The sequence below is a fragment of the Mirounga angustirostris genome, unplaced genomic scaffold (assembly GCF_029215605.1).
Source record: "Mirounga angustirostris isolate CCGP_5_RB_7025 unplaced genomic scaffold, mMirAng1.0.hap1 SCAF_10, whole genome shotgun sequence".
NCBI classification, from domain to species: Eukaryota; Metazoa; Chordata; class Mammalia; order Carnivora; family Phocidae; genus Mirounga; species Mirounga angustirostris.
Window position 1 is genome coordinate 14702983 of NW_026991718.1, and position 14048 is coordinate 14717030.

The 14048-nt window shown below is 54.5% G+C and overlaps 1 protein-coding gene across 1 annotated transcript; it reads right to left on the minus strand.

The window, feature by feature from the left end:
* Positions 1 to 589: 589 nt before the first annotated feature.
* OSR1 (odd-skipped related transcription factor 1) lies at positions 590 to 7838 on the minus strand. Its single transcript, XM_045884141.3, has 3 exons — positions 7542 to 7838; positions 2277 to 2976; positions 590 to 1518 (listed from the first exon to the last, which is right to left on the minus strand). The coding sequence occupies exons 2-3, from the start codon at positions 2942 to 2944 to the stop codon at positions 1383 to 1385; spliced, it is 804 nt and encodes a 267-aa protein (XP_045740097.1). The 5' UTR covers positions 2945 to 2976; positions 7542 to 7838; the 3' UTR covers positions 590 to 1382.
* Positions 7839 to 14048: the final 6210 nt, after the last annotated feature.

Genomic DNA, 14048 nt, shown 5'->3' on the forward strand with positions numbered 1-14048 from the left:
CCCCAGCCAAAGAACTGTTTCTGGGGGATCCTAATGGAGAGAGGGTTGTAGGTTTGGGGCTTTGGGGGAGGCAGCGGTGATTGTGCACGTGCAGCCGGGTATGGGGGCCCAGGGGACAGTCCTGGGCCTGAGGCTATCAGTGAAGGCACCCCCTTCCCTCACCAGAGCAGATGCAGGAGGTCAGTACGGAAGCCTTTGGTTGGAGAGGTGGGTGCCATTCTGTTCCCTTAGTGGACCCTAAGCGACCCCGGGACCCGGAGACGTTGAGATTTCTCACGGCCGACGTCCTGGCCTGGCCGCAGGCTCGGCTTCTTTATAAAACCCCAGCGGTTTGGAGGTGAGGACTGGGGGCCCTGAGACCTAAGACCGAAATGGAGGAGTGAAGTAAGAAAAGAAACCCGGGACGGGATCCGAGGTAGACCAACACAGGGAGAGAGGAGGCTTCTCCATCCATCTCAACCCTAGCACCTCAATAAGGCGGGGGTCCGGAAGCGGGACAGGTTGGAGCGGGTAGGGAAACCTGCTCCTTTCGAGGAAAGGAGCCTCCCAGTTTCCTGTGTTTGGGAGGGAAAATACCCATCCTGCAATGCCTGTAAAATAACCGTTTATTTCATATTTTAAAAAACTCCAGTGATAAATGTCCGTTACCGATGGTCAGCATAAAGTGCCAATCGCAATACAACGCCCTGCTCCTAGCCGGCTGCTCGCTGGTGGTGACTGGGCGGCGGAGCAGGGGCGCGGGAGGCCGGGCCCCCTCCAGCCCCAGGGCCCCCCCGCCCCGCCGTCTGAGTCCGAGGGCCAAGGACCCGCGGCCGCGCCGCGGCCAGGGAGGGGGCATCCGCGGCCCCGCGGCCCCAGGGCCGGGCTGCTGAAGCAGATACATGGATTACACTTTTGCAGGCTCCCCGGGGTGGGGATGGGGACGGGAGGAGGGGTTGAAAGCTGCGAACGCGCAGAACTTCTTTCCCTCTCCCCTCTCTCTCCGCAGGCAGAGTTACAAGCTTATATGGTCAAAGAAAAAAAAAATAATAAAGAAAACGTATAAAATAACAATAGAAAAAGTAATACTTCTGGGAGAGGCGCCGCTGCGGCTCCGCGGAGCTTTCGTTCTTTTTTTAAATGCAGTTTCCCTTCCGCCACGTGAGTACCGCCTTTTGGCCAAGACTTTAGCCGCGTCCTGGGGGAGCCGCCCGGGTGGCTGGGGTCACGGCTCGGGGCGGGGCTCTCGAGTTCCGCGTGCGCCCGGGACCCAGGGGACAAATTTGGGATAGGGAAAGGTCCCGGGAACCCCTCCCGCTGCCCGCCGGAGTCGCCTTCGGCTTCAGGTCCCTCTGGAGGAAGGGGCAGCGTGACCCAGGGTGCTGGTGACCCGGAGGCTCTCTTTAGCATTTGATCTTGGAGGTTTTGAGCTCCTTCACCTGTGAGTGTAGCGTCTTGTGGACAGCGAGAGTCCTGGACTGGCAGAATCCTTTCCCACACTCCTGACACTTGAAGGGCTTCTCTTTGGAGTGGATATATCTGAAAGCAAAAACAGGGAAATTAATCTTTGCAAAATGATGTCATGTTATACACAGTTATCCAAGATCCCCTCCCACAGCAATGAGGCACTTGCCCTCCAAAGAAAGGGGAGAGGCAGGCGGGGGGTACCTAGTGTGGAGTGGGCAAAATGTGAAGTGTGTGGATCGAGTGAAGGAAACCCATAGGCAATGTCTGATCCATCGGATCGGTCCACAGGTCTAGCTAGGCCCGCCCCTGCCTTCCCCAGAGGGACAAGCACGGTTTCCTTATAAGGCCCGGGTTAACAATAAAGGCGAACGAGGGGACCTGGGGGGGTGGGCAATTTGCTGGAGCTGTGCTATCCAAGCTGGGGCAGCACTAGCCACATGTAGTTATTAAAATTAAAATTCAGTAAAACTAAAAAGTTAATCTCGCAGTCACACTAGTTGTGCGTTTCAAGTGCTCAGTGGGGACATGTGTCATGAGTCCCGCTTTCCATCACTGCAGAAATTTGTAGTGGACAGCGCTGCAGATGGGAGAAGGGTGAGGCCAGCTGTGCCTGCCCGTCTGGAGCTTGTGGAGACCTGACTTATTCTTCCCAGGTTCTCTCCACCCCATCCTCCAAGAACCTATCCCTGAGCCTTCCTTTGCTATGTTAGAGAATTCCCAGGAACTGTGATGCTTGGAGCCAGAGCTGGGCTCAAGAACTGCCTCATTAGGGTGGAGGAAGGTGAGAACAGAGACAGACAGCTTTTGGGGGGGGGGGGCACCCGCAGTACCTGTGGTCCCGTAAGTGGTCTTGCCTCCGGAAGGCTTTGTGGCAGATATCACAGGTGTAGGGCCGCTCATCGGTGTGTGTCCGCTCATGGATAAGGAGGTTGTAGGACTTGGTGAAGTGGCGGCCACAGAACTTGCAGACGAACTCCTTCTTGGTCTTGGAAGGCAGGCGTCCCCTTGTGGGCTTCTTTTCTGGGGACAGCTTGGTTACATCCAGGAGAGCACCCAGCCCACCAGCAGGGGACCCAGGACCCTCCCTCCGGGCAAGCTTGGATGGATCTTCCTGCGTGGCAGCCAAAGCCAGGTTGGCAAAATCAAAGCGTGGCTTGGTCTTGAGTGCGGAGGGGCCACTGCCTCCAGCGGTGATCTCGGGCTTAGGCTGGATTACATGAGGAAACCAGGGAAAGGCGGGCAGTGGGAAGCGCGTGTCCACCAGGCTGGACACGGCGCCTGGCACTTTGGAGAAAGAGGAGCGCGGCAAGTGCATGGCGGGGTAGCCCAGCGTCCACTGGTGCAGGTGCACAGCGTGCAAGGCACTGAAACCATACAGGTTGGGCAGGTGGTCCGAGGGCACCGTGGGCAGGCCGTTCACTGCCTGAAGGAAGGAGTAGTTGGTGAGCTGCAGGGATGGGTGAATGGGCACCGGCGCTGGCAAGGTTTTGCTGCCCATTGTGGTAGTTGCAGTGGGGTCTTGATCTCAATCTGCAAAGGAAAGAAGAAGAAAAGGGAGAAAAAAAGAGAAGTTCAGGGTAGGTCGCCCTCCTCCTGAATTCCAGCCCAGCCACACCCTCTTCGTCCCCCCAGGGCAGATGCTGGGCGTCTGAGACCCCCGCTGAGGGAACCCACTGCCCTCACAGAGAAGATGGAACCCTCTCTGATGCAAGGGCTCCCTCCAAATGGCCTTCGCAGAGACACACAACTTGCTACAGAAACTAAATCCTACGGAACTCCACCAACTTAAGTGAAGGCCTCCAGTGTCCAGAGCCCTGAGAAAGGCAGGGACACAGGGACACTGGTGTGTGGAAATTTACATCCGCGCAAGCCTGAGTCAACACAGAATTGCACTCTCCTGCGAAGAGAGCAGGAACTTGGAAGCACGCTTACACATTCACGTGCAGATAAACAAACAGAGAAACGCGCAGTGGCAGATAAACGCGATTCACGCGCTCCGAAGCAGTTGACAAGGTGCATCCCAGATAAACGGAGATGATCAGTGTTGTGCTACTCAACAAAATGCAGGAACTGGCCCGAATGTGGTCACACACCCATACGCGGGAGCACACACATACACACACAGGAGATCGCACCGAACCCATGAGAGGCCTCACAGAGAGAGCACACATACAAACACACACAAATCTGTATGTCTCCCGCTTCCCGTGCGTTAAACTCTACTAGCTGATCTTCAGTTTGGCTTCCAGAAGTCATGTCATCTTTCTCCTCAAAACTCTCAACTTCGACGTCAAATTTGCTTTTCTGCCTCACTATTAATGAGCCCTGTGGACAACACCCTCTCTGCTTTTGGACTGACTCCTTACCTTAGCCCCTGGGGGATCACCTTGGTTTCAGCGAGGAAACTGACACCCACGTTCATTTACTCATTCAAACATCTGCCGTCACACATGAGGGAGCTTCAGTGCCCTCCCTATCCCATAAAAAAGGGGGCGGTGTCTTTGGGTTCTCTGGATGTTTCTGTGTGCAGTGACACCTGGGCAGGTAGGTATGCCCATGGGCTACAGAATTGAGGCTGGGCCTCAGCTGCTTTGATCTCTGCCCCTCAGAATGCAAGGCTGGGAAGCTGAAGCGACCAAGCAGGCGGGCATCTCCTGGCCTGCTTGGTCAGGGTCTCCAGCCTCCGTGGACAGATCAGGGCTCTGTAGAGAGGCTTTTCATCCCTGAGCCTCCCAGACATTCCTGCGATTTTCAGTCTGTCCAGTGAAAGCAAAAAATGGAGAAGGAAAGTAGAAAGTACACGTGGGGCCTTGGGAGGCTCAAGTGCTGAACTCTCTGGGCTCTGAGCTGGGGGCTACTTAAGAAGTCACTGTGGGAGCAGGGTACTTGGGGAGCCCTTCTCCTTGCCTGTCTCAATCCCCTGCTGCCCACTTCTTCCTTTACTCCTCATTTCCCCCTCTTCTCTTCATCAGCTTGTTCCTCTAACCTTCAGTAAGTCCCCCTCCCTGAGTTGTGCAGGCCACTGTTCTGCTCCTTCCAGGGACAGACACTGACACCACCCAGACAGCTTCCCCAGCCTAGCTTACCCTCAGCCCAAGGCCAAAAGTCCCAGTCAGAGACTCCGCAGCCTTTCACTGCAGCAAAGCTTTTAATGGGAGAGTGCCCTGCCCATTCAGGAAGGAGTAAGGACAATCTTGACCCAGAAACGCTTTCCCTTGGAAGCTGGCAGAGAGGTCACTGGCTGAATAGTGGGCTGGTAGGGACAGAGGTTCTACTGGGGGTGGAAGGTGCAAAACACGGAGAGCCTGCAGAAGTTTCCGTCTGCGAGTTACTTAGCAATGGTCTGAAAACCCAGCGTCAAGGCAGCAATTAATTCAGCCTCGGGGCTACGGGAGGCACAACTCTGCGGTGACCGAGCCTTTGGAGCAGGAGTGCCCACCCCGGTGGAAGAGCCAGGGCCTTCGGACCAGTCTTCTCTGCTGCTTGGATCACTGGTGGCCCCGTGATCCTAGAGCGACGGGATCATCCTAGAGCGCTAAGACATGGCGAATCAAAATACGAATGGGGCCAGAGAGAAAGCAGGGGCCCTTTGGGGTTGGGGAGGAGAGAGGAGGAAGAAGGGAGAAAGAGAAGACTCGCCAACTTCAAACGTTGGCCCAGACTTAGGCGAGGTGAGCGCTCTTTGATTTGCTGTCACCTCTTCTTCCCCTCCAGGCGCTGGAAATCAGATCCTTATCTCTGGCTCCCCGGGGCCCTCCCGGCGCCACCGGGGCCTCAGCTTGCTCCTCTCCGCTCGACCTATCCCCAGCCGAGCGATCGGCGGTGGTGCTGGGGCTCTGGGCTGCACAAGGGCCCGAGCCCGCTCGGTGCCCCGGTGGGGAGCCCACCAACGTCGGGTACTAACCTGGCCTTTCCTCGCCTACCTCCAGGAGCCGAGAGGACTTGGGGCTCCGTGGGGGGAGGGGGCGTTTGCAGCCATCACTGCTCTTGGGAGCCAACCTTTCCGGGCTATCTGCCCGATCTTGTTTCCCCCAACACTCAATTTATTTTCTTCAGCAGCGCAGCCAGTTTCTTATTTTCTGCCGCATTCCGAGGCCAGGGCTCCCCAGGCTCTCGCCAACGATTTTCCCGGGGACGAAATTCGTTCGAAACGTGGCTCCTTACACTAGTACCAAGAATGGGCGAAATGCACGATCCGGTTTCAGGCGGTCAACTAAGAGAAAAACACAGTCTCACACTCGCCTCTCCAGCCGGAGAGGATGGACGAACTCCCAGCCCCTCCGGGCCCCGTTGCCCTGACCCCTGGGACTCGTGTGTGAACGCTTTAGATTTTTAAACACCAGGGGAAACACCTCTCCCCGGGCCAGGCAGCCACTTGGCAAGGAGCTTGAGGCTCGGGACCTGGGAGGTGCGGGTAAAGATCCCGACTGCACGCCGCAGAAGCAATTCGCGCTTCCGAGCCTGGGTCCCCTGCGCAGTGCCGGCGCTGCTTCCCTCGCGCGGTGGAGCGCCAATCTCAGGTCTGCAGCCAGCCCTACGCTGGGCATTAATGAAGTGTGTAGAGTCTATTAAAGTGGTTTATTCGGGGCTAATTGAGCGTGAGCGAGTTAACTGCTTGCATTAATGAGAACGGAGCGAACTCCACGAGCTTGCGCCTGAAGGAGCCCAGCAGCAGCCCCAGAAAATCATCCTTGACACCGAATCCCCAACACACTCGCGGTGACAGGAGTCCAGACCCCCGGTGGGAGGACTAACCACCACCGGATACTTCTGTTGAATTCTCCCAACAAACGAGACTGAACGAACCCTTTGGCTAGGCGGCCATCCCGCAGCATTTTTTTAAACTCCCGCTGTGTCCTTAGCGATCTGTTCCCCAATCTTAATGAAACCGCGATTACTTTGAGGAGCCTGGGATAGAACATCAACCCACTGGTAGTCCCCTGTCCCTGTCAGCCCCTCTCTTCTCCAGGAGGCCGTGATCCTGGGAGACCAACTAGCTTTGCACGTGGTTTCTGTTCCCAAAAGCTAGCGCGCAGCTCTTAGCCCGGTTGAAATTTACCAAATTGTGGCAACAAAGAAACCCTCGGAGCTACTTTACACCCTGAGAGCCTATCCCGCTACTGCGAGAGCTGCTGAAAAAGGACTGGATGTGGGTTTTCATTCTTCTGATCAGAGACATTTCGGGAAAGAAATTAGTTCCGCAGGCAGCCCCTCACCTCTTTTCCTCTCTCCTCCGACTTCCCCCTTCTCTCCCGAAGGCTGAGTTAGGGGACAGTCCGGGGAGGAAACGAATCCTTCCCTTAGAAGCCCCAAACCGGAGACACTCACGGCACCCATAGCGTTTCCGCTACTTCGGAGTGCGGGTCACCGATTGGAAAGTAGTGTTTCGCGCCCCCCTGCACGCTTCCCTGCACCGAAACAGTGGCGGGTTACTCCCCAGGCCTTGACTACACAGAGCAATTATCTACAGAGAACACCCCAAAGTTAGAGCTCAAGTGCAAGGCTGGGTCAGGCACGAGGCCCTGCGCTCCCGGTCCAGCCGGCCTGATCCCTGAGCGCAACTCCGAAATAGGAAAAAAGAAAACTTGCACGTAGAGCGCGACCTGGCTGGGGCATGCACCTGTCCCTGGCGCCGTCGGCTGCGGCCGTGGCCATCCATCCACTCTCTTTTCCTTCTTCGTCCGCTAAAGTAGGTCAGACTGAGCTAGGCGTGCATCTCGGGAAAGTTTGTGCCCGCTGAAGTTTCTTCGGTTTCTTAGAGGGGGGCCCACAGGCTGACTTCCGAAATCCGCAGGCATCTCGCCCCGGATTCCATGGAGCCTGGCCGCACGAGGAGCAGGAGTGGAGGCCCGCCCCCTCATTCCCCGGAGGTCAGAGGCCGAAGACCCCGCGCGGGAAGTCCCCGAGCCAGCACCCCCAACCACCCTGGGCTGCAGCTGCTCTCACTTTCACAAAGGTCCTGCAGCCTTCGTTTGGCAAGAGGAGCTTCCTTCTGGGACCCAGAGAGAGGAGACACCCGCCGCACTGTGACAGGGGACCCGGGAGTGCTGCCCGCATTCCCCTCGCCGAGCAGGGGCTCCCAGGGCTGCAGTTACCTTGTTCCGCGGCGGTCCCGGGCTGAGGGCGTCTCTGGGGCTCCGCTGCGGGGGACCCGGGAAGCCAGAAGCGCTGGATTCCACAGGCACCCCCGGAGCTCTAGAGTCCTGGCTCCTCTCCGGCTGCGGGGACTCGGAGCGCCCGACACGCGGGAGCGCTCGACTGCCCCGGAGTCCTGCCCTTCGGGGGATGGTGAGCCCCGCTCGCGGCTCCCTGGTTGGGTCTGAACCGGGAGCGGCTGAGAACTTGCTGGGGAGAGACCGAGCTCCGACTCACTCATCCCTTAGCACCGAGCCGCCTACTTATTTTAATCCACCACCCTCCTCCCTCCCTCCCTCCCTCTCTCCCTCCCTCCTCCCTTTGCCTCAGGATTCCTCCCCTCCCTCCCCTGTCCCCCAACCCTGCCCTGCGCCTGCGCACTGAGAGACAAAGTTTTGCTGACCGGGGCAGCAGACTTTGGCAGCCGCGCTCACTTGGCCCCGGCCTCTCCCGACGTGCGTCCCCTGCTTTTCAGTCCGGTGCGACCCCTTTTGCATTGTTAGGCCCACCACCGCACCCCTGGCGTGCTAGAGGAAACAGCCTCAAGCGGAGGAGAGCAGGCTGAAACTTCGCATTTTGCGGTCCTATTCCTGCATGCCTGGGACACAGCCTATGCAGGGTTGGGGGAGTACACCGGGATCCCCGCCCTGTAGCTGGGACTCCAGAGCTCTTTGGACCCTGGCAGAGTCGCCCTTTCTCCCAGAATCCCTTCCCAGAGGCGCAGGGCCCTGGGTATGGAGCAGTTCCTGGACATCTGCGGAGTGCTCACCCCCAGGGCAGCCCAGACCCCAATGCCTAGGGCTGACCCCAGACTCTGGGTTGTGGAGTTCAGTGGAAAGATCAGAGGTGGAGGGTGGGGGAAGGAGGTCAAGAAAGTTATTGTCCTAGATGCCAAAACCCTCTGGGATTCCACCCTAAGGCACTGTCGCACCCTCCAATCATGTATTCATTTGTTCTGGGAGGATAGGTTGGGAGTTTGGAGAGCAAGCTGCAAAGTTCCTCAGCTTCAGGACCTCTGAGCCCAAGGAGCTTGTTCAGGTGGCATTTGGGACCTAAGGAGGGGTCAGGATTCTGTCTGCAAGAAATTCTGTCTTCACTGCTTCCGCCTTAGGGAGAGTGCCCATACCTTACTGACTGCTGGGCTCTGAGCGCTGACCTCCAGCTGACCCCAGCCCTGACCTCTTGCTGCCACCTCTCTGGAACACCAGCCCTGGATTCAGGAGGAGGCAAAGGTTTCCCAGGGCTTGGGTGGGTCCAGATTTACACCACTGCACTCCCAAGGTTTGCCCCAAGGTTGCTGCTGAGTGATCCACCCAGCGCCTCAGTGGGTCTCTAGCGTATTACTTCTGTGTCTCTGGGGGAGGAAATGGTGCTTTGTCCAGCTTCGCTCTGCAAGTCTGATGTGACATTTTTAGGGTGTCATTCTCTGACCTAGGGAAATGATAGTGGAAATGCCGCCAAAAGACATAGTTGGAAAAAGACCCTTGTCTTATCCACAGGCCTTTAGGACAGAACCTGGCCTCTAGCTCCTAGGTAACTTTGACTTGGGTGGGGAGGAGGGAGAGGGGGTGCAGTTTTTGTCCCAAGGGACTGCACTCATCCCCTGCCACAGGTTGGTGCTGAGTCAGGGGCCCACATAAGTCTGCCTATGCAGTTGGAATCCAACAGCTGCCAGCATGGGGCGACATTCTGGCCAGGGAGCAGCCCCTTGGGAGCAGAAAGGAGTTGAGATCACTCCTTTCCCTGAGATTCCATGGCAGCAAGTTCTAAGAGGAGGGGAAGGCCTGGAAGGAAAGCCCAGCAGGGTATTCCTGGATTGTGCTCGCTTCCACCTTGGTCCAGGGAATTTGCCTGTACCAGTCGCCGCAGGCTTTCCTAGGAGACAAAGCTTGGGAACCTCCATTAGCAGCCATGAAAGCACCCAAGAAAGGCCCCCACAGTTGGCCGTCTGGCTGTCCAGATTGCTTAGGAAAAGCTCCGAAGAGGACATTCAGGTGGGATGGAGCTTCCCAGGTGTACAAACTCCATCTCCTGCTCAAAACACACAGTATAACTGTATTTCCTCCATCTTTCCATTTGCCTTTTTCTTCTGAATCAGGGCCCTTGGCCAACATGCTTCAAGGGCTTGTAGAAATCTCCAGGTAGTAGGATCCCTAAAGAGCTCTTGGAAAGAGAGTCTTTAGGGATTCTGAAGAAAGGACCATGCAACTGGTTGTTTGATGCCACTTTTGCCAGCGTACCTGGAAAACTGATTTGGACTCAGGGCAAATCTTGGAATTTAGCAGGTGTAGGGCAAGATGGGGATGCAAGGTTGGAGCTGGCTCCTCATAGCCCAGCGTCTCGGGCTTTGCCTCCCAGAGGCCTTCTGGCTGCCTCCCCCGGAGCTGGTCTGCAAGGGAGGACAAGACAAGGTGAGTGCTGTGGGACTCTGGCACAGCTGGGGCAAAGATGGGCCTGTTTCAGATACCTGGCTTGGAAGATGCTCCTTCTAGGTCTTGCTCTGACAATGAACAAACCCAGAAACCTCAGAAATGAAATGAAAGATTTGCTAGTTGCTGGAGTCCTCCACCCCAATCCAAGCTCCCAAGGCGGTGACCCACAAACCATGGCCTCAGTCTCCACTGGAAGCCAACCAGGTTCTGGTTCCCCCTGAGTAGGGCAAGCAGAAGAAGCCCAGAAAGCTAAGAACCCCTCTGCCCTCCATTCGAGGAGGAACAGCAGAGGATCCCCTCCCCCGACTATTTAAGAGAAACTGATCGGTTTAAAGGAGGTCTATTTAAGAGAAACTGATCAACCTAAAGCAGGTCGCAGTGCTACGGGACTCCGACTTGGCTGGATTGAGGAGGGCAGGACCCAGGACACCTAAAGTCTCCCATGTTACTTTTTAGGGAAGTCAGATTCATTTAGGACTCACAAGGACATCACGTTTGGAATTTAGTAAACGTCCTCCGTAGCCAGAACCCAACCATCCTATGGTGTGGGAGCCCACTGCAGGTGACGAAACTCCTGTGTGGACACCCATCCCATTCCCGGGCGGCCAGCGCACTCCGCCACCCGCGGCTGCAGCTTCTGCTCACTTTGAGCCTGCAAGCTCCCGCCGCCGGCGGCTAGACCCGCCGCAAACTCCGCCGGGGCTCCCTCCGACTCTCCCGCCCCCCCCACCGCCAGCAGGGCGCAACCGCGGGGGCCCGCGGGGGCCCAGTCTCCGTTGGAACTGAGCATCCTTCGGAAAAGGTCCCCACACTAGCGACCAGGCCTCCAGGTCCGGGTTACACCCCGCCAGTGCAGGTGGGGTCCAGCGGAGATCCATAGCCGGGACTGCAGAGCTACCCGGTCTTTGCATGGCTCCCAGTCCCGCAGCGAGCTCTCGCCGCCACATTTTCTGGGCACACTTGGGGTTGTGACAGCCTCCGTAGGTCTCCCTGCCGCGGCCCCAGCTTCTCTCCCAACCCCTGCTTACTGGGAAGGAAAGAGCCCCAGCCTGTCTGCAGAGTGAAAATTGAACGGCTTCCAGAAAATTAACTAGAACGTGGCCTCTGTGGCTTTGGGTGTGTTTTGGATAAAACAAAAATGAACCCCACTTCTCCCTACTCCCCAGCCACACAAAAATGACCTCATTTTTTTTTTTTTAAGTTATTTACTTAGCACTTACGAGTTTTTGCTTCCAAGGCAAGCTTTCCTGTAACTACTTTGTGGACAATTGGGGCTCTGCTCATTTGACCCCCCTTTACGCATGTACAGAGCTTTCAAATAACCCGGAGATTTAGGTATCCCTCTGTAATCATTTAGATGATGGATTGTAATGGCTCAACAGTTCCTCTGGAACCATTACGATCAATCAGGTCAAAATCCAGCTTGGGGAGGGGGTAGTTTTTAAGCAGGGGAGGTAAGTAACACGACATCCACACACACTTGTACAGATAACACGCTCTGATAACGTACAAACAACTCCAGAGTCTTAGCAGAATAGATCCCAGGTGAACCCAAGAGCCGGTGTTTATTGTGACAGCGACAGACAAGTTACAGTATCAAAACTGAAAGGGAAAGTGAACTGTTTTTCCAAGCAGTTCCCGTTTCGTAAGTTCTTTGAGTCCGTAAATATCTTGTAACTATTTGTCACCTTACTAAATGTAACAATACACGTATGCATATATCTACCCTTGGTTTATAAGAAGAACATGTATAAAGCACGAATATTCATGTGAAATTGCATGAGTCCTGGCCATACTGCCATCTGTAAAATGAAATGTTGATGATGCCTTATATTGTTAGGAGCAAGTGTAAAATGTGTGTAAAAGGTGTAGTGAGTTTACACTTTTTGTACAAATGAGTTGTCAGAATTATTTTAGACACTTAAACACATCTACCTTGTAAGACTACTGAACTTTTCCTCTTATCCAAAGGTGGAAATAAATGTATTAGAAACGAAGCAGTGTCTAATCAAACGGAGGATGGTGAAGAGAAGTTATTTTAACTGAATTCTGTATAGGCAGGGTGAAACCCTGGGGATAGAATTTCCTTACCATACCCGCGGCGCTGCGTCTTTAACGGGCTACATCCGCGGCGGTCGGCGCTGGAGGAATCAGCGTTCGCGGTAATTAAACATTTCCAGACACTGGAGGGTTATTATCTGCATAGCGATTTCCGGCGAAGGGACTCAGAGCTAGTCTGGCCCCGAAGTTTTATCGAGAGATTCGGGGAAGCAATCCTAAAGAAAACGCGCCACCTGCTGGCAAGCAAGTGGCATCTCCCGGCACCCCTTCCTCCCAAACTCTCAAATCCAGTTCTATTTAATCTTACCTACAAGTGGGTTTTTTCCCCTTAAATTTTCCTATGTGAGTTACGAAATTCGCCTTTCCTCGTTTAAAACCACGCACACTCTTGCGTTTCCAAGGAACAAACAAAAGAGGAATTCCCTTTTGCCACGAGGTTTCTGGTTTTCCCTGCTCCAAAACCAGATTTGTGAGTTTTTGTTTTGTTTTTAAATAATTGGAAATCCTTGGCAACTATCTATCACCATTAGTTTCTGGTCCTGGGAAGAACGATGAGCCAGGATCTGTGAAACTTTTCTTTATTCTCCCAGCTGGGTTAGCCTACCTTCCAGGTAGCCCCCAGGTTGCCTGCCAGGTGAGGAGAGGAGGATCCCTGCGCCCAGCCTTCCAGCCCCGCGCTGGTCAGTATTTGGTCCCTCCACGGATTCTAATTCTGGCTTTATTAAGAACCATAGGAATGAAGAGAGGAAGTCTGCTTCTGTAATCAGTTTCCCCGAAACACATGATGCTTCCCTACCCTTGTGCTTCCTCCCAAGCCATTAGAGTCCAGGTCCTTTGTCGCTCCCTTTCCATCCGAATTCCTTCACAGAATACTATAGCTGGACCCTCTTTTTTCCTTGGCATCAAAGCTGCATCGTTTAAATTTTTTTTTAATTTTTTGTTGAGAAGTAATTGACATACAACGATGTGTAAGTTCAAGGTGTATAAGGTGTTGGTTTGATACATTTACAGTTTGCAATATGATTACCACCATAGCGCTAACACTTCTATCACTTCATACAATTATCATTTTGGGGGGTGATAAGAACACTTACTGTCTAGTCTCTTAGCAAATGTGAAGTTTATAATGTGGTATTGTTGACATATAATCACCATATTGTGTTATAGCTCTCCAGAACTTATACTGGTTGCAAGTTTGTACCCTTAAATAACATCTCCCCAATTCTCTCAGCCCCCGCCCCCTGTCCCTGGTAACCACCGTTCTACTCTCTGTCATAAGTTCAACAAAGCTGCACCTTTGAGGCTTGCTTTCCTTGTCATCAAAGCTCCAGCTTTTTGGATAAGGACAGAGAGAAGTCTTCAGAATATACCCGATAATGTGCTCTTCAGTCTGACCTCTGCCTACGGAGGAAAACAGGGTAGGAGATCCTTGGGAGCTTCGGCTGTGCTGTTCTTGTAGGCCTGTGGCCACCTTCCTCACACTTGAGAATCGATGCAGAGAAAACAAGCTAGGGACTGAGGGAAAGACACTCTCCCTGCGCCTACCCCAGACTGTTAGAGGAAGTCTCGCTCACCTACCACCCATCACTCTCTTTGCTCCAGTGAGAAGTAGCATCTCCCAGTTCCACATCCTGAGCTTGCAATGAGGGGAGGAAAGGAATGGGACCCGACTCAGACATTCCAAAGAACTACCAAGGCTGTCAATGCCAACCCTCCCTAGGTGACGTGAAGCTGTGGGATGCCTCAGTTTGATGCATGAATAAGGGTATTCACTGGACAGAAGGAGAGTGGGGGCTTCTGCCTCTTTAGTGTTTATGGCAGGAGGGCTTCCTGAGTATAGACTGTCACACCGAAGTAGTGTTGAGTCCCGAGTGGTGGCCCCACTAGGAGAGAGGCACTTGCCCTGGGAACTTGAAAGGCATCTGGATGAAGCTCTAATAAGTGGTGGTCCTCCTCCCCCTGCTATGACTGAAA